At 41.4% G+C, this 27,893-nt stretch overlaps 1 protein-coding gene across 1 annotated transcript in view; it reads right to left on the bottom strand.

Annotated features, from left to right (window-relative positions):
- Positions 1-27,893, bottom strand: part of BMP6 (bone morphogenetic protein 6) — a 274,521-nt gene that overhangs the window by 73,555 nt on the left and 173,073 nt on the right. The window contains exon 3 of the mRNA XM_040353693.1: positions 8,210-8,358. Coding sequence (XP_040209627.1) covers positions 8,210-8,358 — 149 coding nt within the window. The remainder of the gene's footprint in view (positions 1-8,209; positions 8,359-27,893) is intronic.

Here is a 27,893-nt window from a genome sequence, read left to right as displayed (position 1 = left end):
TGAAAATATGCTTTATTAGACACCCAGGTAAAAGTCACAGATGCAACAGTGCTGACATGTTTCACTCATAGCAAGCTGGACAATCGTTTGGCTTCATCATTTATAACTCCCCACCAAAAGGCAGAATCCATCCCAGGTAGATGCTAATTGAAGAGCCAAACCAAACATTGCAAACATTTCAAAATATTTATTAACACACAATAAAATCAGTAGTCACATATCATAAGTATTTAAATATTCCTCTATTAAAGTGGTTGTAAACCCTTACAGACCACTTTTTACTACAAGTAAGCCTATAATAAGGCTCACTTGTATCTACCCCGGATATCTCCTAAACCTGCACAGTTTAGGAGATATCCCCTGTATCAGCATGTGCCGATGTCATCGATGTTCGTTCCGTTGCTTCTGCTAGTTTGACATTACAGGTGGCCTTGCACACAGTGACGTCATCGCGACTGTGATTGGCCGGAGCCCACGATACCCGGAAAAAACTCTGGGAGCGATGTCGCTGGCCAAAGCTGTGTAAGGGGACCACTACAGGGGCTTCAATCTAAAGTAAGTATTTCATAATGAGCTAGTATGCTATGCATACTAGCTCATTATGCCTTTGTCTTACAGGTTTTTATTTTTTTGTGGGTTTACAACCACTTTAAGTGGTAGGGTATAAATGAATAGGCCAACCTAATGTCCAGCTTGCTATGAGTAAGGCCACTTGTGGCTGAAACATGTCAGCACTGTAACAACCTTTGACTTTTATCCGGGTGTCTAATAAAGAACATTTACAAGCCCATGGATGAGTGCCGGTCAGGGCCGTCTTAATAGCATCATGGGCCCCTGGGCAAAGTAATGCTCTGGGGCCCCTACGATGATGACAGTGCAGGTAAACAGACATCAAGTAGGTAGAAGGCAGACTGCCTCCCCTGTGTATCTATCACACTCTCAGTGCCATCATGAAGGCCCCCAATATTAGGGCAGCCCGGGCTCAAGGACCAGCTGCTTTAGGGAAGGTGCAGGGCCCCCCCAATGCAGCTGGGGCCCCTGGGCAGTGCCCAGGTGTGCCCTCTCATTAAGACAGCGCTGGTGCCGGTATTTACTTCTCAGCTACACACAGTGAGGAAAAAAGTATTTGATCCCCTGCTGATTTTGTAGGTTTGCGGACTGACAAAGAAATGATCAGTCTATAATTTTAATGGTAGGGTTATTTTAACAGTGAGAGACAGAATAACAACAAAAAAAATCCAGAAAAACGCATTTCAAAAAAGTTATAAATTGATTTGCATTTTAATCAGTGAAATAAGTATTTGACCCCTTTGCAAAACATGACTTAGAACTTGGTGGCAAAACCAAAAAAGAGGTCGGACGTTTCTTGTAGTTGGCCACCAGGTTGGCACACATCTCAGGAGGGATTTTGTTTCACTTCTCTTTGCAGATTGGCTCCAAGTCATTAAGGTTTTGAGGCTGATGTTTGGTAACTCGAACATTCAACGCCCTCCACATATTTTCAATGGGATTAAGGTATGCAGACTGGCTAGGCCACTTAATGTGCGTCTTCTTGAGCCACTCCTTTGTTGCCCTGGCCATGTGTTTTGGGTCATTGTCATGCTGGAATACCCATCCACTACCTATTTTCAATGCCCTGGTGGAGGGAAGGAGGTTCTCACCCAAGATTTGACGGTACATGGCCCCGTCCACCGATCTCGCACATCTGCAGTGCAGTGCACTTTCAGTCAGCTTGGCATGGCATAGCCATGCCAAGCTGACCAAAATTTTCCATAGATACCAATATTAAATCTTACTGGAGCCGTGCTATGACAAGCTGGCCAGGAATTTCCATAGACGCCATGCCAAGCAGACCAAGTTCTCCCAAGAGCCAATGCAGAACCAGAAATAACATCTGCGGGCACGGCCCCCTAGAGGAGGAAGTGAAATTAGATATAGGCATAAATTAGGTAAGTGAATAGAAAAAATTAAAATAAATTGCCAATTCGTTTTAACGATGCACATTATTGCTGCATGGTAGACATGTGCACAGCAAACATTTTCGTTTATTTCTGTTTTGTTTCTGTTCGTTTATCGTGATTCGTAACGAGTCGTAATTTCGTAAGACGTTAGTTATCGTATTCGTACTCTTTAGTATTTTCATAACACTCTTTTTTCCGTTTCCGTTTTTTTCTGTTAGTTTATTTTTCGTTGAATCGAGATTAGTATTTTCGTTATATTTTGTATTCTGCCGCGTTGGTATTTTTAAAATGATTTTATTCGTTCCTTCGTTTTAACATTGGTTTAATTATCATTGTTTTGCTATTCGCATTTACATTATATTTTCCATCATGCCGCGTTCGTATTTTCGTAAGAAATATATTTTCGTTGCTTTATGATCATTCGTATTTTCGTGTCTAATTTCCTTTGATTGTAAAAACGTACTTTTGTAGATTTTATTGCATTCGTAATTCTGTTAGAATACATTTTACGTTTATTCGACACACTACTCGTCGTAATTTTGTAATTCGTACTTTACTGTGATTGACTTGACTGTCTTAGCACACACACCCTGTCTAGAATAAAGTCTGACGCAGGAGAAAACTAAAATATGTCAGATATTACAAATACAAATCTAGAAATTAGATGCACTGCAGTCTAACACAGAAAAAGACACAAGGAGCCAGGAGGTAATGAGAAAGAAGCTCATTGGGGGAAGGAACAAACCTCTTCAGAGGAAAGGGACAGCGCCCAGTGGCTATTGGTCAATGTCCAGAAATATTTCAGTACTAACGAAATCTAATTTACATTATTTTGTATTTTCGTTGTTTTCATTTCCCTTTTCCGAAGATTCGTAATTTATTTTTCGTTAGTTTTGATTTTCGTTTTTTATTCTTTGTTCGGCATTTCGGTTGTTTTCTTTTCGGTCTTCGAATATTAGTAAGTTTTCATTTTCGTTCATTTTGTTTTTCGTAACTTTTTTTTTTTTGGGTTCGGTATTTTCGTTGTTTCTATGTTTTCGTTTTTTTCTTCTTTCGTATGTTCGTTGTTTTTCATATTCGTCATTTTGAAAATATCATTATTCGTTATTAATTGCGCTAAACCGTTCATTCATTCGTATGTTAACGAATCAACTAAAATAACGAAAATTGATGGAAAACGTATTCGTAACTTAAAAAATTGCACATGCCTACTGCATGGTAAGGAGTGAAAAATATGGGTGCTCCTAATCTCAGCTCGTTACCTGTATAGAAGACACCTGGGAGCCAGAAACCTTGCTGATTGATAGGAGATCAAATACTCATTTCACTCATTAAAATGCAAATTAATTTATAACTTTTTTGACATGCGTTTTCTGGATATTTTTGTGTTATTCTGTCTCTCACTGTTAAAATAAACCTACAATTGAAATTATAGACTGATCATTTCTTTGTCAGTGGGCAAACGTACACAATCAGCAAATACTTTTTTCCCTCACTGTATAAAAAAATATGCAGTGCTATTTGTTACTATACACCAGCCCTCAAAATTTCCACTCGCCTACTAGCATTTGGCGAGTGGATTTAAGCTGGGGGCGAGTGATGACAGGGCTGCATGACCAATCTTCCTCCAATCTGTGCCTACACTTAGAGTCCAGATGAGATTGGCGGCCGAAGAGGAAAGGTGCATGCTCGGGAAAAGTAGTCTGGTGAGCCGCGCACAGGCAGAGCAGTACACAGGTGCTCTCCTTACAATCCTCATTAAGCCATGGGACCTAACAGTATGACCTCTCTGAGCCTGCCCCCCTCCCCCGTGCCCCGACCAATGTAGCTGGAGAGCAGAAAGTAATGAGTGAGGTGGAGGATTGCAAAAATGACCACTCCGGTGCAGCGCTCACTGAAAGTTGCCCTGACATGAGAGCGGCAGCCTTCTAGTTTTTGCAGTTTTCTTCTCCTTGTGCTCTATGTAAGTTTAGCCTGAGCACTGTGAACAGACTGGTCTCAATGTGTGCTGTGCGCTGTCAGTGTGCGCTGTGCTATGGTGTCAATGGCTGTGCAGTTGTGTGGATCTCAGTGCTGGATTGTACTCCCTCCCGCTGTGCTGCAGCTCCTCTCCTCTCTGCTAGCCTGGCTAGCCTGAATAAAAGGGGGAAGTGGGGACATGCAAGCGTGGAGCCGTACACACAGGCTCCTGATGATGAGATGAATGGGAGAGAGAGAGGATGGATGGGAGTTGCAGAGGAGACAGCAAGAGAATGGGGAAGAGACACAGTTCTAGTGCCCTGTCCCTCTGGTCTGCCCCCAGTGCCCTGTCCCTCTGGTCTGCCCCCAGTGCCCTGTCCCTCTGGTCTGCCCCCAGTGCCCTGTCCCATTTTGTTAAAGATGTTGTTGGTAATATTTAATTTTGTAACTTGATTCTGCATAAAACATTGTCATTCCATGAGATAATCTACGAGGGCGTGTTTACGGGTGCAATTAGGCGCAGGGCAGTGTATGAATTAGGTGGGGCAACTGGTGGCGAGTAACTCTTGAGGCCTGGCTAGTAGCTCAGGACTTGAAATTTTGAGCCCTGCTATACACCATTATCAAACAGGAATAGAGGGGAAATCGGGGACACTAGTTCATATGACCCTGGTCACACCTCGGCATTCCCTCACTTTGGAGGCATTTCCTGTTATAGTTCATAAGGACTATTATATTGCTGTTTTTTCACAGACGTATATGTATATATTTTTTGGTTCACTATGCACTATATCACCTATACCTTGTCATGTGGTTGGTGGCTTGAAAAGAGATGTGCAGATTTTTTAGCACCTAGCATCTCTTAAAGAGACAGGCCTAGATTCTCGTAGGGCGGCGTAACGATATTGCGGGCGTAGCGTATGTTATTTACGCTACGCCGCCACAACTTAGAGAGGCAAGTGCAGTATTCACAAAGCACTTGCGTCCTAAGTTACGGCCGCGTAGCTTAAATGTGCCGGCGTAAGCGCTCCTAATTCAAATGTGGAAGAGGTGGGCGTGTTTTATGTAAATTAAGCATGACCCCATGTAAATGATGCTTCGAACGAATGGCGCATGCGCCGTCCGTGGACGTATCCCAGTGCGCATGCGTCGGATAGAAAGCCTAAGATACGTCGAACACTGCCTACAGCCCTATTCGCGTACGACTTACGTAAACGACGTAAAAAGATACGCTTGTTCCGACGTCCATACCTTGCATGGGCTGCGCCACCTAGAGACCAGCTTTATCTTTACGCCGGCGTATGTCTTACGTAAACGGCGTAACTAATTGTGACAGTCGTACGTACGTTCGTGAATCGGCGTATCTTGCTCATTTACATATTCGACGCGGAAATCAACGGAAGCGCCACCTAGCGGCCAGCGTAAATATGCACCCCAAGATACGACGGCGTTGGAGACTTACACTGCTCGTATCTTGGCCAAATCCATGCATAACTGATTCTATGAATCAGGCACATAGATACGACGGCGGCCATTCGGACTTACAACAGCGTATCTGGAGATACGCCGTCGTAAGTCTTTGAGAATCTGGGCCACAGTGTCCACTTACTATTACTTTTTTACTTTGATTCTTTTACATTATTTATTACACTTATACACGTTGTTACATGAATGAATTTTCATTTACAGGAAACTTTACACTTTATTAACCATGTTATACCGATTTAAGACATTTGATTTAGCTTATTATTGTCACTCCCTTTTTTTTCAATCTATGAATTTACATATGTTTTATCCTTAGGCCCCGTACACACGACCGAACATGTCTGCTGAAACTGGTCCGCGGACCAGTTTCAGCAGACATGTTCGGTCGTGTGTAGGCCCGAGCGGACAGGATTCCAGCATACATTTGCCCGTCGGGCCTTTTTCCAGCGGGCAAATATTTCTGGACTTGTTTTAAAACAGCCCGCTGGAATCCTGTCCGCTCGGACATGTTCGGTCGTCTGTACAGACCTACCGTACATGTCCGAGCGCCCGCCATCCCTCGCATGCGTCGAATGACTTTGACGCATGCGTGGAAGCATTGAACTGGCAGGGCCGCTCACGTTGCCGCGTCATGGTCGCGGCGACGGCGCGGCCACGCCCCGCGTATTGTTTACGTGCGGATTTCTGTATGATGGTGAGTACAGCCACCATACAGAAATCCCCGGGCAGACATGTACGGTGAAAACGGTCCGGCGGACCGGTTTCATCGTACATGTTTGGTCGTCTGTACACGGCCTACGAATCACCTTTGGTGGTCTGATTTATCCAGTTTATCACATTTTTTGAAGGGGCAGTGCACAGCACGAGCACTCTTATTATATACTAATATCAGGCAGCGCCACCCATACCTCTTTTTATTCATAGATTATGTATTGGGCTTCCTAAAAAAAAGTACCGTATATACTTGAGTATAAGCCAAGTTTTTCAGCTTATACTCGAGTCAGTACCCTGCCTATTGCAGAATCCGATCTGTGTACCCGAGTCTGTGACATAGACGGCGGCTGTGCAGTTTTAAAAAAATTGCGCTCCTCGTTGTGCTGTTCCGTGATAGTCGGAACATTCGGTTTCCCAGCAAACACTGTGTTCAGTGTTCCGCCTATCACGATCGCCCTCTCGTCCTCTCATCTATCACAGACGAGAGGGCGATCGTGATAGGCGGAACACTGTGTTTTCTGGGAAACCGACTGTTCCGCCTATCACGGAACAGCACAAGGAGGAGCGCGATTTTTTAAAACTGCACGGCCGCTGTCTATGTCACAGACTCGGGTACACAGATCAGATTCTGCATTGGGCACGGTGAGGTCAGGCTGCAATGGGCACCGTGAGGTCAGGCTGCAATGGGCACGGTGAGGTCAGGCTGTAATGGGCACGGTGAGGTCAGGCTGTAATGGGCACGGTGAGGTCAGGCTGTAATGGGCACAGTGAGCTCAGGCTGTAATGGGCACCGTGAGGTCAGGCTGTAATGGGCACTGTGAGGTCAGGCTGCAAATGGGCACAGTGAAGTCAGGCTGCAAATGGGCACAGTGAGGTCAGGCTACAAATGGTCATTGTTGACCCTTATTTCTGCTTACAGTAGCTGCTGCATTCTCACCCTCGGCTTATACTCGAGTCAATAAGTTTTCCCAGTTTTTTGTGGTAAAATTAGGTCCTCGGCTTATACTCGGGTCGGCTTATACTCGAGTATATACGGTATTTACTAATGCTTTGATTATTTGTTTTGCATTTTGTTATATAATTTAAATACCTGATCTAACAAAATGAACAGTTCTTTATGACTGCAGCTACACTTTTTGTATTAGGAAATGACTGGACAATGTCAGAAAAGGTTTGGCAGGAAAAAAGGTAGTCCTGTGTTTATGATCCACCTGTGTAGTAATATGGAAAGCACCACCTACTGCATTTACCTTGTACATACAACAGTGAGATTCCATTTCATTTACCTTTACTATGTTTGGTGTACTGATGCTCGACCATTTTCATACTCCAGTGGTACAGAATTATTGTATTTTATACAATGTAATATTGCACCAGCAGGCACAGCTACCCAGTGTGATTACTAGCAACCTTGTAATGCCCATTTTAGTTAAAGCGGAGTTCCAACCATAATTAGCATTTTTTAAATGTATGTCCTTTCATCCTGCGTTTTTATAATATAAATCTGGTCACTTACTATTTTACAATCCGCCGCCGATCCGCATAGATATTCAAAAAAGATAGTTTATAAAACTATATCTACACCGTTGCCATTTTGCTTGTGGGCATTGTGAAGCCTACAGGCACTTACTTCCTGGAAGTCTTGGATGGGGAGTGATAATTGGACAGCGCACTGCATCCTGGGAAATGATAACACACATTTCCCAGGAGCATCAGAGGGAGATGATGTCAGAATCCTAGGTGGTTTCAAAGGCAGATTTCGTGGGACCGCATAGCAACAGGCATTTCCAGATGAGTAAAAAAAAAAAAATCTTTTTTTTTCTTTTTTAGTAGTAAGCTACAGTTTAAAGTAAAATTGTTTTTTTGATGGAACCTCCACTTTAAGGGGAGGATAAGTGTCAGTTGAGATAAAACACTTTATATTACACATGTCAAATATTTGTTTTGGGTTAAATAAATATCTAAACAATCCTGTGGTTACTTATCTGTACTTTAAAACTTCTTTAAAGGTAATTGTGGCTATACCACATCAATACCAGTTCATATGTTCCTAATTAGCATAGTTTTTTTTTCTACCAGTCATAACCTACCGTCTCTGGTTTCTACACTAAGCTGTAGTCCAAGGTTGCGCCGTGGATTCATTACCCATAAGTTGCTGGTTGCAGTGATGTCAAATTCCAGCCAACCTTCCTCAGAAGCCCACACTGTCTGAGTATCCAGGAGGAAGAAATCAGATTCTCTGTTATTGGAACAAAAGAAGATAAACTTAGCATAGAGTTATAAAGTAAGCTTAATAACATAAGCATGTACGCCCGTCGCAAGATAAAGCTTAACTCCCGCCCTAAAAAAATATTTCTATGTAAAGGTAAATATAAGATGTACCAAACATTTCTCACCCAACTATGGGGCTGTGAACTAGAACCCATCCACAGATCCAATATACAAAATGAAACAATATAGCTGCTTCACTCTTCTTTTTATTGATCCATAAAAAGTAATAACATTTCAAAGTTACTGCGTTTACACCCGTTTACAAGCTGTTATGCCACGCACACATGGTCGAAATTTCCTAAGAAAAAAGTCAGACGGAATTTTTCCATCGAATATTCCAACCTGTGTGTATGCCCCATCTGACTTTTTCCGTACTAACAAAGATAACATGTTCTCTTTTTTTCCGAATTTCTATCGGAAATTCCGTGTCTGTATGGAGTTCCAACAGGGAAGCATTGAACTTCATTTTTCTAGTGTTGTACGTCACTGCATTTTTGACAGTCGGAATTTGGTGTGTCCGTGTGTATGCAAGACAGCTTGAGCGGAATTCCGTCGGAAAAACCCTTCAGAGTTAATCCGACGGAAAAAAAACGATTGCATTACATGCGTTTGACATTTCACATGCCTCTGAGCATTCATCCTGAATGCATTTTTTTGCTTTCCAATTTTTTTTTTTAAACTCAACTGCCTAGAAACTACTATAAACGACCCTGTGTACATGTACTTATAAGATAACATAGAGGAGAGTTCAGGGGCAGCTGAAAAAAAATGCCCAACTGCTCTAAACATTACCAGCAGTAGTGTAAACGAGGCCTAAGGCATCAACACTAGTTCCAGAGTGGTCAGCTGGAGAATTGTTACTAATCTAATTGTGCATTAGAATGGAATACAGATATTTGGTTTACATTTGTTTTCAGTCATATATTTTTCTAATCTAAACAGCGAAAGAAACAATTGGCTCTGCTACAAAGACATGCTTGGCCAAATTGAATGTTCTTTAAACTGGAACACTAGAGTATAAGCCACGCTTTAAATGAAACAAAGAGTGTAGAAGAACAATTACTTACACATACATACACACACACACACACACACACACACACACAGTATTTGTGCATATCATTTCTCAAAATGCATTTAATCTGTGCAAAGGTCCCATATTTTTAAACTAGGTACATCTCTATACCTAAGACAGGACAGGACTGACCCTTGATAATGTATATTATTATTTTCATTTAGCAAAGTTAGTTTACCCCTTGTCTAAATGTTCTTATAGCAAAAGAATGAAAGAGAATTAATCTCTGAAAAATAATGTATACTATATAGAGCTTAATGTTATTATATATTTTCCTTGAAGGACATTATTATTATACTGGATTTATATAGCGCCAACAGTTTGTGTAGCGGTTTAGGACATGCCTAATTTCATATTCCCCATTATAATGTCCATGTTTCTTTCAGAGAAAAATTGAAAAACTAGGCCGCACGGAAATTCCACTGGTAACATTATTATGTGTAGCTGGCTGTTGACACAGTCCTCACCCCCCCCCCCCAACATGTTTCGTCCCTCTTAGGGCTTTATCATAGAGGTTTCTTTCAGAGTGTTTTCACTCGATGTATGAAATGTTACCACAACCAGAAAGCTTGTTCCTAAAAGCTGAATTCCCTAGTCCAGATTTTCTCATTAGGATAACTGAATGTTTAATCCTAGAAAAAAAACACCTCTGATGTAAACCCAAAATATATACTTACCTTTCTCCTGATCCCCTCTGACATATTCCACAAACACATTACATCCTTCTTACTGGCAGGAAAATATTATATGTACCCCCTACGTTAGGAATATTATGCTGTTGTCATTTCCTTAACCGTGTGGGAAATACATTTTGCATGTTTTAAATCGATTTTTCCACATTGCACATCCTATATGTATCAAGGTCTTCACTGCTCTTCCTTGCTATAAACATATAAACATATTCTACAGTTGTATTCAACATTATTCAACCCCCACTGAAATTGATTGTTTTGCCCAGTTTGACATTGATTTTGATCATCCTGTCATCCTGCTTACAATTAAATCAAAGAGGCACGTGTAGGTCAGACAAATATAACATAACATTTATAATGAAATAACCACAAATGTCTTTTCTGTGCTCACATCATTATCAGTTTTATTCAACCCCCAATTGACATTCAATCTTAGTACTTAGTACAACATCCTTTTACAGTTATAACAGCTTTTAAACTTGAAGCATAGCTTGACACAAGTGTCTTGCAGCGATCTACGGGTATCTTCGCCCATTCGTCATGGGCAAAAGCCTCCAGTTCAGTCACATTCTTAGGCTTGCGCACTGCAACTGCTTTCTTTAATTCCCACCAGAGGTTCTCAATCGGATTTAAGTCTGGTGACTGCGATGGCCACTCCAAAATGTTCCAGCCTTTAATCTGCAACCATGCTCTAGTGGACTTGAAGGTATGCTTGGGATCATTGTCCTGTTGAAAGGTCCAACGTCTCCCAAGCCTCAGGTTTGTGACAGACTGCATCACATTGTCATCCAATATCTCCTGGTACTGAAGAGAATTCATGGTACCTTGCACACGCTGAAGCTTCCCTGTACCTGCAGAAGCAAAAGAGCGCCAAAGCATGATTGACCCCCCGCCATGCTTCACAGTAGGCAAGGTGTTCTTTTCATCATAGGCCTTGTTCTTCCTCCTCCAAACATAGCGTTGATCCATGGGCCCAAACACTTCTAATTTTGTTTCATCAGTCCACAGAACACAATCCCAAAACTTCTGTGGTTTGTCCACATGATTTTTGCATACTGCAGTCGACTCTTCTTATTCTTTGGAGACAGCAAGGGGGTGCGCCTGGGAGTTCTGGCATGGAGGCCTTCATTACGCAGTGTGCGCCGTATTGTCTGAGCAGAAACTTCAGTACCCACATCTGACAAATCTTTTGTCAGTTCCTCAGCAGTCACAAGGGGACTTTTCTCCACTCTACGCTTCAGGTAGCGTTCAGCAGTCGAAGTCAGCATCTTCTTTCTGCCACGACCAGGTAGCGTTTCAACAGTGCCCTTTGGCTTGAATTTGCGAATGATGCTTCCTATGGTGTCTCTTGGTATGTTTAACATATTTGCAATCTTCTTATAGCCATTGCCCTTCCTGTGAAGAGTAATCACCTCTTCTCTTGTCTTCCCGGACCATTCTCTTGACTTCACCATGTTTGTAACCACATCAGTAAATGTCTAGAAGTAGCTGAGTATCACAGTCATTTTAAAGCTGCCTGATTGGTGCTTATTAGGCTTTATTGCTGCTCCCTGACATCCACAGGTGTTTTCAATACCTGATTGAAAACACTTCAATGAGCCCTGGTTCACACTGGGTACGATTTGGAACGATTTGAGATGCGATTTGACATGTCAAATCGCATCTCAAATCGGCGGCAATTGTCGGCAATGGCACTGTCCTAATCAGTGTGATGCCGCATCTGCGATTTCAAAAAGTAGTTCCTGTACCACTTTTTGCGATTTCGGGGCGCGATTTACATTAAATTGCGGCCGAAATCATGGCAAAATCGCGGCAAAATCGCAGCCGTAAAATCGCGCATTTTACCGCGATTTTGAATTCGCAGCAGTGTGAACCTAGGCTGAACCTCTGTTCTTCAGAGTAGTAGTCTTTAAGGGGTTGAATAATTGTGTAAATGAAGAATTCACAAAATAAACATTTACTACTGTATTACAAAACCAATTGATGTCATTTTAGTTGCATATGGTTCTTTAAGAAGTCCTTGTAGGATTTCATTCTGAATACAATTACAAACGTACACTAAATTCCCTAAAACCCTTTACAGCATTGGGGGGTTGAATAATTGTGAACACAACTGTATATACAGTGGGTAAAATAAGTATTGAACACATCACCATTTTTTTAGGAAAATATATTTTTAAAGGTGCTATTGACATGAGACTTTCACCACATGTCTGTAACAGCCCATGCAATCCATACATACAATTAAACCAAAACCAATAAGTTCAGTAATTAAGTTATGTGTAATAAAATGGAATGACACAGGAAAAAAGTATTGAACACATGAAGAAAGGGAGATTCAAAAAGGCATGGAAAGCCAAGACACCAGCTAAAATCTGTCAGTAATTAGAAAGCAACTCTGGCCCTTGTCAGCACAAATTAATATCAGCTGGTTCAGTCTCAACTGATAGCCTATAAAAAAGTGTCTCATTACCAAGTCGTCACACAAGAAACATCTAATTATTGCTTCCTGACGACGTGACATCATCACGAAACGTACGTCGAGGCTTACAGGTCACGCTCGACCCACCCACTTCCTGTTCCTGCTGGCTCTCTCATTCTGGAGGGTGGAACGCACGCTTACAACGACAGTGCGGCTTTGCACGGTTCCAATGCCGGTACGGGACTCCATCTATTCTCCCCATATTATCTACGCTCTCAACCTCAGTGCCGGGGCTAGGCACCCCATCAAGTAAGAGGCCATTTGGCGTTTTGTTCTTCTGTTTTATTAAATAAAAACAATATTATTCTATGGCGATCTTCTCTCTCTTGTTTTAAACATCTCATGTGGCGTGGAGTGCTGCTCTATCAAGACTGTGAGACTGAGGCCTCGTACACACGACAGAGTTTCTCGGCAGAATTCACCGAGAAACTCGGTCAAAACCCGGATTCTGCCGAGAATCTCTGTCGTCTGTACAGTTTTGGCTCGATGGAGCCGCCGAGGAACTCGACGAGAAAATAGAGAACATGTTCTCTATTTTCTCGTTGTCCTCGTTGTTCTATAGGAGAAGGCGGCCCGCCGAGCTCCTCGGCGGCTTCATCCCAAAACTCGACGAGGAACTCGACGTGCCAAGCACGTCGAGTTCCTCTGTCGTGTGTACGGGGCCTGAGAGATCTGGGTCTGGAATATAATCTCCAATCTGCCTAATTGACCTCTTTTTAATTAAGGTGGTCCACTAGTTGCGGTAAGGTGCCATCCATGAGCACTTTTGGTGGTCTTTCTATAGCTTGGTGAAGGTGGAAGATCTTCTGTCTATGTTATTGAGGATTCATCATTTTTATATATATGGACTTTATTTCAAGCTTTGGCACATTATTTCACTTTTTATTGTGCGCTATTATTAATTGACCTCTAACAATTATTGTGGTTAATCCTGTTACATATGGTCACTATTTATTTAAACGTTTATTTTTATATTCACTCATTTATATTTAGGTATTTATGCATATTTTTATTATTTATTTAGTGTTTACACACTATTAGCTAGCGCCTCTAAATGTCACTCCACTGTCCAAAATTGCATTTATGTAATTTCACAGAGAGCAGCTTGGCTATATATTTTAATTTATTTCACTTATTTTATTCAATTATTGGCGCGAGATTTCTTTTCCATCTAATTATTAGTTACAGAAGGATTTCTAAACTTCAGAATTTTCCAGTGAGCATTGATGGGGCCATAAACCGGAAGAGAAAATAACATCATTTCACCATGAGTGAAGAGAATTACCAGAATAGTAGTCCAAGAGCCAAGGACCACTTGTGGAGAGCTTCAGAAAGACCTGGAATTAGCAGGTAAAATTGTTTCAAAGAAATCAATAAGTAATGCACTCAACCGCCACCACACAAGACTCCATTGGTGAATAAAAAACTTGTTGAAGTGTGTTTAAAGTTTGCTGCACAGCATTTAGAAAAGCCTGTGAAATACTGGGAGACTATAGTGTGGTCAGATGAGACCAAAATTCAACTCTTTGGATGCCATAATCCACACCATTGGAAGTCAAATGGCACTGCACATCACCCCAAAAACACCATACCAACAGTAAAGTTTGGAGGTGGGAACATCATGGTGTGGGACTGTTTTTCAGCATATGGTACTGGCAAACTTCATATATTGAAGAATAAAAGGAAAAATGTACCAAAACATTCTTGATAGAAATCTGTTGCCATCTACCAGGATGATGAAGATGAAACAAGGGGGGAAACTTTAATCAAGATAAAGATCCCAAACACAAAGCCAAGGAAACTCTCAATTGGTTTAAAAAAAAAGAAAATAAAGCTGCTAAAATGGCCCAGCCAATCACCTGATTTGAATCCAATAGAAAGTCTATGGAAAGAACTAAGGATCAGAATTCACAAAAGAGACCCACGGAACTTTCAAGATTTTAAGTTTGTGTGGAAGAATGGGCCAAAATCACATTTAAAGCGGAGTTCCAACCACAATTAGCATTTTTTAAATGTATGTCCTTTCATCCTGCGTTTTTATAATATAAATCTGGTCACTTACTATTTTACAATCCGCCGCCGATCCGCATAGTTATTCAAAAAAGATAGTTTATAAAACTATATCTACACCGTTGTCATTTTGCTTGTGGGCATTGTGAAGCCTACAGGCACTTACTTCCTGGAAGTCTTGGATGGGGAGTGATAATTGGACAGTGCACTGCATCCTGGGAAATGATGACACACATTTCCCAGGAGCATTAGAGGGAGATGATGTCAGAATCCTAGGTGGATTCAAAGGCAGATTTCGTGGGACCGCATAGCAACAGGCATTTCCAGATGAGTAAAAAAAAAAAATTTCCTTTTTAGTCGTAAACTAGAGTTTAAAGCAAAATAGTTTTTTTGATGGAACCTCCACTTTAAGTAATGCATGCGACTAGTTTCTACACACAGGAGGCGTCTTGAAGCTTTCGTTACCAACAAAGGATTTTGTACGCAGTATTAAATACATTTCAGTTAGCATGTTCAATACGTTTTCTCTGTGTCATTCCAAATTATTACTAGTGTTGAGCAGAATACGCCATATTCGATTTCGCGATATATCTCGAATATATAGTCGAATATTCGAGATATATTCGCTAAATTCGAATATTCGTGATATTTTATCGAAATGAAATGATTGCGAATTTTCGCTATTGCGAATGCGAAAATAATTGTGAATTTTTGATAACTGCGGTAGGAGCACTCTGATTGGCTCAGAATATTCGTGATATTTTACAATACAAAATAATTGCGAATATTCGGCAAATGTGGAAGGAGCACTCTGATTGGCTCAGAATATTCTTGATATTTTACAATACAAAATAATTGCGAATATTCGGCAAATGCGGAAGGAGCACTCTGGCTCAGAATATTCTTGATATTTTACAATACAAAATAATTGCGAATATTCGGCAAATGCGGAAGGAGCACTCTGATTGGCTCAGAATATTCTTGATATTTTACAATACAAAATAATTGCGAATATTTGGCAAATGCGGAAGGAGCACTCTGATTGGCTCAGAATATTCTTGATATTTTACAATACAAAATAATTGCGAATATTCGGCAAATGCGGAAGGAGCACTCTGATTGGCTCAGAATATTTTTGATATTTTACAATACAAAATAATTGCGAATATTCGGCAAATGCGGAAGGAGCACTCTGATTGGCTCAGAATATTCTTGATATTTTACAATAGAAAATAAAAAGTGTTTTGCATTGGTGGTGATTCTTTACTCTATCCATCTGTCACAGCCGTTTGTCAATCAAACACCTTGAAGATTGAACACGTTCATGCTGCATGCTTTGGACTTTTTTTCACTTCACATATCAAAGACATTTTTATGAAAGATTATTTTTCTATTATTGGGACTATATTTCTTTATATATTTGTTTCACTGTGTATTTCACAAGTTATTTGCGCTTGCTTATTTTATAATTTGCCCACATGTCTTGTCACTAGACATATTTTTTATTCTTGTAGAGCGACTCCATTTTCTGTCTTGTATTAATTTATGTTGTATAACATTTTTGAGTTGCTGCTGTATTCTCCCCTTTTTTTAAGGTATGCGCAATTTTTTCCTTCTTACAAAAAAAAATAATATCAAACATACAAATATTCATAACAGAAACATACACAAAGCCCCCCCCCTTTTGCATCAGAGACAATCAGAGTTCTCCTACCACAGTTATCGAAAATTCGCAATCATTTTCGCATTCGCATTAGCGAAAATTAGCAATTTTTTTTTTTATATTCGGCAACATAAAAGGATCGCCTCAGCTTAGCTACTCAGCCCAGGGTCTCTAATCATACCAGCAATGCTTTTAGACGTCGATAGGATGTGATCTGTTTTAAAAATAAAATTGAAAAAATGCGAATATTCGGAATTGCGAATATTCATTGCGAAATTCGAAATATATCGCGAATACTCGAATATGCCATATTCGAGCCGAATATTCGCAATACGAATATTCGTGAGCAACACTAATTATTACACATAACTTAATTCCTGAACTTGTTTTGCTTTCTTGTATGTATGAATTGAACGGGTTGTTACCAACATGTGGTGAAAATTTCAGGTCAACATCACCTTTAGAATTATATTTACCTAGAAAAATGGTGACATGTTCAATATTTATTTTACCTGCTGTATATGTATATATATATATATATATATATATATATATATATATATATATATATATATATGCCCATTGTTTTCAAAGGACGTAAGTGAGGCAAAGGTCAGGCTGGCAGATTGTTTAAAGTGTTTAATTTGGAGGTGACTAAATAGAGCAGTAGATGGAAAATCGTATCTGTCTTGCAGGGTAGCAAAGGGTAAGACTGTTTTGGTATAAACATCTAGGTATGGCACAAAGATTTATAGTGGAAATGTAAATTATTTTATTATATTGTACAAGTATAGCAACGCTGAACTGACTGAAATCATGAGCATGCACGGGAGTAATGCCACCTCTGCCCGGCCAAGGAGAGCGGCTGGCGGTCAATACCCAGAAGCTAGTCATTCGAAAATGTCAGTGGCTAGCGGGGAGCTCCAGGACATCACATTGCTGGACTGAAGGTGAGTATAGTTCCGCTTTAAGTTTCTATGGCAGTACCGTGAGGCTATCCAGTAAGGCTAGAATATAAAGAAAGGAGATCAGAGGAGATTCTGGGGTGTGTACATGATACGTAGACCTACATGTATTCCAAACCCATGGGTAAATCTCATTGTATAAAGAACAACTAGATCTCATACTGCAGCTGAAGGTCCCCATATCAAAGAACTGCAGTAGGTTGGGGCAAGCCATCGTTTTTCTATCTCCTTTCCTATTATAAAGTAGACCAGGATTTCACAAGTCTAATATGGGTAGCATACTAGTATTTGGCAATATCAGAGAATGCTAGAAAATGGATTTAAGGGACAAAAGAAACGTTTTTACAATTCTGTGGTTTCCTTTCTCTCCATATAAACTGTAGCAAATCTTGCTGAAATTTCCTAAGATATAAAATGGGAACAATTTATATTTTAAGGTTAAGTCATGCCTCTGAACCATGATCAAGTGAAACACACTTAATAAAACACACAAAGGCCACATACAAACAACTCTCAAACCATAACAGAAGGGACAAATTTTTTTGGCGGAAGCTCAAAGCTTTCAATTAACGTACTGTAGTGTTAGAACAATTGCTATGCATCAATAGCACTTCAGCTGAACATTAATTAAGCATGTTCATAAGAAATATAATCAGTTAATCCCTTACAATGACACTACTTCAAAGGCATTGGTGTAAGAACTTCATAATCTCATTTTAATTGAAGTTCACTTTATGCATTCATATACAGTCTAGAGTTGAGAAATACACTATATTTTGTAATCTTACGCTTATCTGAAAATTCTGTTTGTACCTAATCCCAGAAAGAAAAGTGTGGACTAGTTCATTACAAAAGAGTGGAAAGCTGGTTTGATTTAATTGTCAGTCTCCATATACTCCTTTACAACCTGGAGTACTAATGATATAGATAATGACTTCGTTAAACGTAAAGCAAGCCCAAAGCTATATGAAAGTTCTTCTCACATAGTACCTCCAAGTATGGCCAGGGCCGGATTCCAGACAAGGCCAACAAGGCCAGGCCTCGGGGCGGCAGTGGGTGCAGGGGCGGCACTGTGGCTGAGAGAAGAGGACACTTTTACTTTCATATCGGGAGTTCCCCCCTGTCATGCGGATGGTGAGAGGAGAAAAAACAGAGGGAAGAGGAGGTGAGATAGTTCTTGGCAGCAGCAACCCCCCTCCCGGTTCTCAATGTAATTTTGTAATTTTTGGCAGCAACACCCCCCCTCCACTTCTCAGTGTCCTGCCGAAAAAGTCCCTCGGCGGATAATGTCCCCTGTACTGCGCAGGCGGGGGCGGCATTGAAGGACCTGGCCTTGGGGCGGCAAAGGGAGTAAATCCGGGCCTGAGTACGGCAACTCTTTGGATATATTAACAACCAAATTAAAGCAACAAATCAGTAACTAAAGGTCACAGCTCAATGGATGCGATTTAAAACCTCAACCCCATACAAATTATCATTTATCCATTGAGGGTATAACACGGTTAATTATGTGATCTTATGATTCCAGAACAATAGAACCCTCCTCCAGCTGACCTAACTTAAGCATTAGAAAGGACGTATTTTTTTTTTGCATATCACACAAGCCATAACAAAGAACATGGAATTAAACTGTGAAAACTGATATACTTTAAAGGAAAAGTTCACCTTTGGGAACATGTTACATATTCAACCCAATTTTAGGGTAGCATGTTTCCATTGCTGCAACCGCCGCTCGCTGTCCCCCCTCTCAGTGGCAGCAGTACAGGGAGAAATTCCCCGTACTAGTTGTCACTGTTTGAAACACAGTGTGGCCGAGCGAGGTTCCGCCCACATGGCCGCATCATTCAGACACACAGCTTTGTGTGTCTGAATGAACTACAAACCCTGACATCCTTAGCGGGTGTTGGCTTGTAGTTGTCAATGAACTACCACGGCGATGTGGAGCGATCTGCTGATTGCTGGTGCAATGCTTTCCAAACATAATAAATTCACATTTTATTACCTGCAAATGTGAACTTATACTTTAATAATAATAATAATTTACATTGTAACACAATATTTACTGCAAATATTTACCCCTACTGGCTTTGCCACTACTTTTGTGCTGACAGGATACTGTTTATATTGAGCTTTATTTTTCTCTATGTCTCACCTGCGAATTGTTTGTTTTGCCCCACAACTACCAATCATACTGCCAAGTAATTATCCAGCAGGAATCTTAAAGGGGTTGTAAACCCTTACCCAGTGAAGTGACTAGCCTCAGGTGATACAGAGATAAAAAAAAATCCTCCTACATACGTTATTCCTGTTTACCTAAAGCAGGGGTGCCCAACCAGTGTCCTGGGGGCCACATGTGGTCGCAAAGACCTCTAATGTGGCCCACAACCTCCTGCTCTGGGATGGCTGGTTGGCAAGCCCAGATCGTGGAATGCCGATCATCCCAGAACATCAGTGTTGTGAATGAAGCTAGGGGTAGAGAAAGCAGATGGCTGCGGAGCCCATAGAGTAGAGTGGGCTGTGTCCGTGTCCGCTCTCCATATACACAGACCTGTCATCCACCCGCTCCACTCATTGTGGCCCGCGACTAATTACCAAGTAACTTAAGTGGCCCTCACTCTTCAAAAGGTTGGGCATCCCTGAGCTAAAGCCTTCTCTTCTCTACATCAGTTCAAAGTGTAGAATTTACACAGCATTTGAAAATGGATACCCCCCCTCCCCCTCCACAATCTCATATGGAAACATGCACATCTGAGGCTGTCTATCACATGCTGTGTGCTGGAGCTCCCCACCCCCTACCCCTTGATCTCTTGGAGTCAGTACAATCTGTCAGAAATGGCTCATCCAGATAGCAGAGGATTGAGGCAGCAGGCAGAAATCACTGAGGTTTACAACCACTTTACAGTGTATTTTCACAAGGGACCACTGAAAAATGTGCATAAAAGAGCTCCAGTACCTGAAGTGATTTACCAGTGATTTAACTCTGCCCTGACCCACAAAAGCTCTTATGCCTAAGCCCAGAGGAACACAAGGACCCCCCCAGAACTCGATCAGTAAGAGTTTACGGGGACATTTTTTACCCCGTGCAGTGGGACACTCGAACATGGCACCATCTAAGCAAATCATCAAACCAGTGTGGATTCCCTTTTCCTGGAAAAAGCGAACTAAGTGCAAAAAACTCACCAATTAGGAGCCCAAGAAAGCCATTATGGTTTAGTATTTATTGTAAAAGTTTTAAAAACGTTTACAATAAACACTACACCACTACGCTTAGCGTAGATTTTAAAAACTTTTACAACAATTACTACACCATATAAGCTTTCTTGGGCTCCAGGCTGGTGAGGTTTTCACACTTTGTTATTTGGTTACTAATCGGAGGGTATGGATCTACACTGGGGGACATTTTTATTTTTTAGTAAAACTCATGTTGTGTCTTTACTCACTTTTTTGTTTTGTTTTTTACTCTCCTTTTCACAGTTTTTTTTATTTTTAATTGCCGGCATTCTTTTGTTTACATTTCAGCTGTCAACTGGGTAAGCACGATGACAGCTGATGAGTCATTGGTTGTTACGGACACAGCAGCCGGCTTCCCAGCCTGCTCCTTAACAACCAGCTATTCTTCACACAGAATTCAAATTGGTCGATAATTTTTTGACCAATCTGAATTTGAATCGTTACACAAATGTAGAAATTTAATACACGAAACATAACAAATCTATTCAAAACTAAAGTAAACAAATGTTTCTGCTCTGCACATGTCTAGACAATGTAATCAGGACTCTGGACGTCCTCCATATACTGTAGCTCAGTCGAAAAACTTTTCCATGCTGTTACTCTAATTACTAAAACTTTTGATAAGGTGGATTGGAGGTTCATGGACCTGACTGTCCAACATATAGGCCTTTGTAATAGGATGTTGGCCTGGATTAGAGCTATAAATTCAAACCCGTCTGCACAGGTTAAAGTGAGCGGGTTCTTTTCTTCCCCGATTATAACGGATGGAACTACACAAAGGGTGCAATTGTCCCCGTTCCTTTTTATCCTGACCCGTGAACTATTTTTATGTTGAGTATGAGCAAATCCAAGCATTATGGGAATGCCAGAAAACAATCTTAAAACACAAAAAGTGGCAGCTTACACAGATGAAATGCTATATTTTTATCCAACCCGATCACCTTTCTCTCTGAAACCTACTGACGGGATACTCACTGGCCAACTCTCAAATTTGTGAATCAATTATCAAAAATCAGAAGCTCTTAACATATCCATCCCAGAAGAGGTCCTGTGAGAGGTTAAGGGGTTGTGAAGGTACAATTTGTTCCCCTAAATAGCTTCCTTCACCTTAGTGCAGTCCTCCTTCACTTACCTCATCCTTCCATTTTCCTTTCAAATGTCCTTATTTCTTCTGAGAAATCCTCACTTCCTGTTCTTCTGTCTGTAACTCCACACAGTAATGCAAGGCTTTCTCCCTGGTGTGGAGTGTCATGCTCTCCCCCTCCCTTGAGGGGGGGGGCGAGCAGGAGAGTCAGGATGCCCACTAACACACAGCTCCTTTATCTGCAACGAGTCCTGACTCTCCTGCTCGCCCCCTCCTCCCTCAAGGGAGGGGGCGAGAACGACAGTCCACACCAGGGAGAAAGCCTTGCATTACTGTGTGGAGTTACAGACAGGAGAACAGGAAGTAAGGATTTCTCAAAAATATGTAGAAGAATATGTATCGGCCTAAACTGAGAAAAAAAATGATTTTTATATAATTTTGGGGGATATTTATTATAGCAAAAAGTAAAAAAATATTGTTTTTTTTTTTCAAAATTGTCGCTCTATTTTTGTTTATAGCGCAAAAATAAAAACCGCAGAGGTGATCAAATACCACCAAAAGAAAGCTCTATTTCTGGGAAAAAAAGGACGCCAATTTTGTTTGGGAGCCTTTTGCGCGACCGCGCAATTGTCAGTTAAAGCGACGCAGTGCCGAATCGCAAAAAGGAGCCTGGTCCTTTACCTGCATATTGGTCCGGGTCTTAAGTTGAAATCAACCATTACAGTAGATATTTGGGGACAAACATCCCCTGAGATTTATCTTGAACATTTGCAGTCAACCCCCCAGAGGGTTTTTCTTTCGGGCGGATCGGTGATTGACGTGGGCCTGCATCACTGAACGTCATGATTGACAATGGATGAACAAAGTGGAACAATTTTTTAAATGTTTATGATTAAAGGTCAAACATTTGGTTGTTTTCATTTCTAGCATACATTAAAAAAAAATTTTGTTAATAGTACCCCAAGCTTATTAACATGGGTGGTGGCTTCTAAGGGCCCACTTATTGTTAAAGGGAGTTTCTAGATTGCAATAGACCCCCCTCCTGCAGACTCCCACAACCACCAGGGTTGTGGAGAAGAGGCCTTTGTTCCCATTATTATAGGGACATGGTGCTTTGCCATAGGTATTTACCCCCCCATGTTGAGGGTATCTGGCCTGGTATGGGGTGGGGAGGCAGCAAAGCTACATGCTCAGATAAAGGTCTGGTATGAAATTTGGGTGGGACCTTACACCATTTTTTTTTTATTTGATGTTGGGTCCTTCTTAAAATTCATACCAGACTCGAAAGGCCTGGTATGGATTGTGGAGGATCCCCCATGCCATTTTTTGTAAAACACTGTTCTTGCTCTTTTGTTTGCATTCACCTGTCAGACAGGAATCTCTATCTGACAGCTGAATGAGCATGGCAGGGATGTATAGTCACTGATTGTTAAGATGATAGCAAGTGCCCCCTCCTAACAACCAGCATCTCTGAGCTGGAACTATCACATTTAACAGGGGTAGGACCTGGGCTTTTTTTTCTAACAGAATAGGTGCAGGAACTCCCCTCTCCCAAGCCACCCCATGTCTACACCTCCTCCCGCCTCCATCCACCGCCAGATGTCTCCACCTCCGAGCACCGTCAGATATCTCCACCTCCGAGCAACGTCAGATGTTTCCACCACCAACCCACCTCCCAGTACCTGTATATAACAAGGAGGGGAGAAGGGACACGAGGAGGGAAAGGGATAGGACCTTATTCCCTCCCTTCCCCTTTCTCCCTTCCTCATTGATACCCCTTTTGTTACAATTAATAGTGCTAGAGGCTATGGCCTAGCTTACCAGCCGCAGTCTCATTTATAGTCCCAAGGTTACTTTGTTACTCAAGTTTACACACGTCCTATCCCTTTCCCTCCTCGTGTCCCTTCTCCCCTCCTTGTTATATACAATTACTAGGGATGGAGTCATTGGCTTACTTATAGCCACTGCCTCATTGAAAGTCCCAACATATACCTTCTCCTCCACCTCCCAGTACCATCTAGTTTAGAGAAAACAGAGCCAAGTATCATTTTGTGGAGCTAAGTAATCGGTATGAAATTTGTTAATTATAATAAGAAAAGCAGTAAAATGGATCCCATGCAGCCAGCAATGATAGCCCCCCCCCCCCCAAAGCAAAAATAGACCCCCCCACAATAAATGACACCCTCAACAATAACAGATCCCCCCAGCAACAATAGACCGCTTGCAACAAAATACTGCTTCACAGCAACAGATCTACCCCATGAACAATAGACCCCACCAACAACAATAGACCCCTACCTCAACTATAGATCCCCCAAGCAACAGTAGATCCCCCCAGCAGCCAGCATTAATAGACCCTCCTGTAGCCAACAATAGTAGACCCCTCCCTCAACTACAGATCCCCCCAGCAACAGTAGATCCCCCAGCAGCCAGCATTATTAGACCCTCCAGCATCCAGCAACAATAGACCCCTCCCTCAACAGTAGATACCTCCCAGCAACAATTGACCCACTAGCAACACAAGAAACTACCGAACAACAATAGATCCCCCAGCAGATGGCATCATTGAACCCTTCAGCACATCTGCTGGAGGTGCTGGAACTGCGTTTCCCTATGTTACTGTTGAAAAAAAAGCCCTGGGTAGGAATACCATTACACAATGTTTACTGAATCCTGCAGTAAAATAAGGTGCAAAAAAGTGTTAAATACTGTAAAATAAATGCATTATTTCAGAAGCGTTTTTGTTAAATTGCTTACGTTACTGAAAAAAGTTATGCGTTATTTTACAGCTAATTTTGAGCATGTTTTAAATATTGTTTTACTGAAAAGAAAAGCAGTATAGGAAATATTACAAAAAATATTTTATAAATTGGAATGAGTAACAGTAAAAAAATTTGGGGGGAAATTGGGTGTTTTTTTTTTTGCCATTAAATTTCTTTATTACATTTTTTCATAAAAGACATCTTTTCATTAATAATTATCTCTTATGGTATAAAACTTACATAAGTGAAAGATGGAAAAAAAAAACATCGAACATGGTAATAATAATAATAAGAGCTCAGAGCTGCTAAACCCACATCTTTTTCTTGACCCTCAACTAACTCTACCAATCAAAGGGCCAGATTCACAGAAGAAATACGCCGGAGTATCTACTGATACTCCGGCGTATTTTCAAATTTGCCGCGTCGTATCTTAATTTGTGATTCACAAACAAGATATGACGGCATTTGGCTAAGATCCGACAGGCTTACGGCTTCGTACGCTTTCGGATCTTAGGCTGCAATACTTCGGCCGCCGCTGGGTGGAGTTCGCGTCATTTTCCAGCGTCGGGTATGCAGATTAGCTTTTACAGCGATCCACGAAGGTACTCGCGTGTGTTACGTCGTCGCAAGTCGTTTTTTCCCGTCGCAAAGTTAAGGCTGCTTTTTCATGCCTTAACTTTAGACCAGCCATGTTAAAGTATGGCCGTCGTTCCCGCATCGAATTTTAATTTTTTTTTTTTCGCCGTAAGTACGTTACGCACGTCGCCATTCACAAACACGTCGGGGCGCTGTAATTTCGCGGTAGGAAATTTCCAAACGGAGCATGCGCAGAACGTTCGGCGCGGGAGCGCGCCTAATTTAAATGGTACACGCCCCATTTAAATTAGGCGGGCTTGCGCCGGACGTCTTTAGGATACACCGCCGTAAGTTTAAACGCAAGTGCTTGGTGAATCAGGCACTTGCGCTGAAAACTTGCGGCGGTGTAACGTAAAGACGATATGTTACGCTGCGGCAGTTTTTGCTGAATCTGGCCCCATGTGTCTGTTTTACCATGGACTTTTGTTAAAATGTATCCCATTCTTCTTGCATTGCTCCCTTTGTGTGAAATTCCTTGATCCTGCCAGTCTCCCTGATTTCCGATTTCAAACTCATCATGCTAGGTATAGTGGCACAACCTTCCTAGTGTGGTCATTTTTTTTGCACAGCATGCCTGTCCTCCAATGGTCAGACTTATTTAAAACAATGAATTTAAGATTTGGTAGATACCAAATATTATAGAAATTACACGTAACATTTTTTTCTAAGGTGGCCCGAGGTGTCTTATTAGCCTTTTGGACCTTAATTAGTTGTGTTTGGTGTCTGGTTCACCTTCTCTGTTATCCTAACACAGCCATGAGATTCAAATCTGACTCTTTTTGCTACTTGTAAACTCTGGGGAAAATGAGGGTGGACGTGTGTCTACCTCACGCTCTCCACAAAATTTGGGGCTCCCCAGACCCCCCTAAATTTGAATCTGTCTACTTATCAAATAATATTAGGTAACCATGGGCTTTTTACTGGTAGGTAAGTAACACTGATATGAAATCAAGAAATGATATTTAAACATAAATAAAAAGAAAAAACAAACACTGCAAAAATATAAAATGTCTATTTTTAGGTTCACATAGATGTAGTGATCCAAAGTAATTCACATATAAACTCTGCTTTTGCGGTATCCCCTGTTTTCTATTTTTATTTATGTGTAAATATTATTGACTGATTTTTTTTTGTGTTACTTTTTCTTATATAAGTCCAGTAGAAAGTCCATAGCTACCTAATATTATTTGATATGAATACTGTTGTACACAGACGTGGACATATACTGTAGCACACAGTGTATTGTTAGCAAACAGTTATATACAATATTTATGCTTGTCTCTGATAAAAAAAACAAATCAAATTGAAAGGGGGACACCTCCTATATCCATTATTTTCGAATCTATTCTTTTTTAAAAAGAGATTGAAAAGAGATTGAAGATATTTACATTTTCTGTTTTACTGGGGACTCTCTGACTGATCATCCCTGACCAGCTGCTCACACACCTGAATCTCAGTCCTTTCTTACACAAAGTATAAAAATAAATGGTAAATTGAGCTTTTACCACTTGATGATTCTATTAGCAAGAAACATAATTCCAGCGGAGTAAAATAGAACACGTTCTATACCTAAACTCAGACGGAATTCATTGGAATATCCGATGAAAAAAACTCTGATAGGGCTACACATGATCGGAATATCCGATGGAAAAAGTCCGGCTGACTTTTTCCATTGGAAATTCCGATTGTGTGTACAAGGCATAAGAGCCGCCTTACTTGGCAAAAGCAATGTCCTAATTTATAGGAAGTTTTGGCTCAGCATTAGAGAACCCGAACCCGAACTCCGAACCCCATTGTAGTCAATGGGACAGGAACTTTTAGAAAAAAAAATGCGCGGAGGTCCCCGCAAATTCAATAACCAGACCCTTTAGGTCTGGTATGGATATTAAGGGGAACCCCGCCGTCAATTACGTGCGGTTCCCCCTAAAGGGGAACACCGCCGTCAATTTAAAAAAAAAATGACATGCGGTTCCCCCTAAATATCCATAACCAGACCCGTTATCCGAGCACGTTGACCTGGCCGGCCGCAGAAAAGAGGGGGAGACAGAGTGCGGCCCCCCCCTCTCCTGAACCGCACCAGGCCACATGCCCTCAACATGGGGAGGATGTCCCCATGTTGATGGGGACAAGGGTCTCATCCCCACAACCCTTGCCCAGTGGTTGTGGGGGTATGCGGGCGGGAGGCTTATCAGAATCTGGAAGACCCCTTTAACAAAGGGGACCCCCAGATCCTGCCCCCCCCTGTGTGAAATGGTAATGGGGTACACTGTACCCCTACCATTTCACGAAGGAAGTGTAAATTCTTGTAAAAAAAAAAAAAACACACCGCAGAATAAAGTCCTTTATGAATAATAATAAAAAAAAAAGAAAAACTCCATCGGTGATAATCCACTCGTTCCTGGCTTCCTGCTCCAACATTGTCTTGATCCAGCGACGGGTGCGGGTGATCTCCAGCGATGAGAAGATCCATCCATCCAGAGCGCAGCATCGCCGACCTCCTCTCACCGCTGGACACAGCCCAGCGAATGACGCGCTGAAGCTGTGACATTACTTATATAGGGGAGGCGGGGTTCCCCTTAATATCCATACCAGACCTAAAGGGTCTGGTTATTGAATTTGCGGGGACCTCCGCGCATTTTTTTTTCCCGAACTCCGAACCCGGACCCGAACTTTTTCCAATTATTCGGGTTCGGGAAAAACCCAAAGTCCGTACCGAACCCGAACTTTAACAGTTCGGGTTCGCTCAACTCTACCCAGCATTGACCCAGCATTTGAACACGGAGGTGGCAACTCTAGATGTCTGAACTTTACATCTGCTAGCAGCTTTTTTTAAGTGATAGCTTACTAGAACAAAAACAGCTATAAAAGTTGAAATTGGTACTCACTAAAGACAGACTTTTTCT

The sequence above is a fragment of the Rana temporaria genome, chromosome 5 (genome assembly GCF_905171775.1).
Source record: "Rana temporaria chromosome 5, aRanTem1.1, whole genome shotgun sequence".
Taxonomy (NCBI): Eukaryota; Metazoa; Chordata; class Amphibia; order Anura; family Ranidae; genus Rana; species Rana temporaria.
This window is presented reverse-complemented; position numbering and strand designations above follow the sequence as displayed.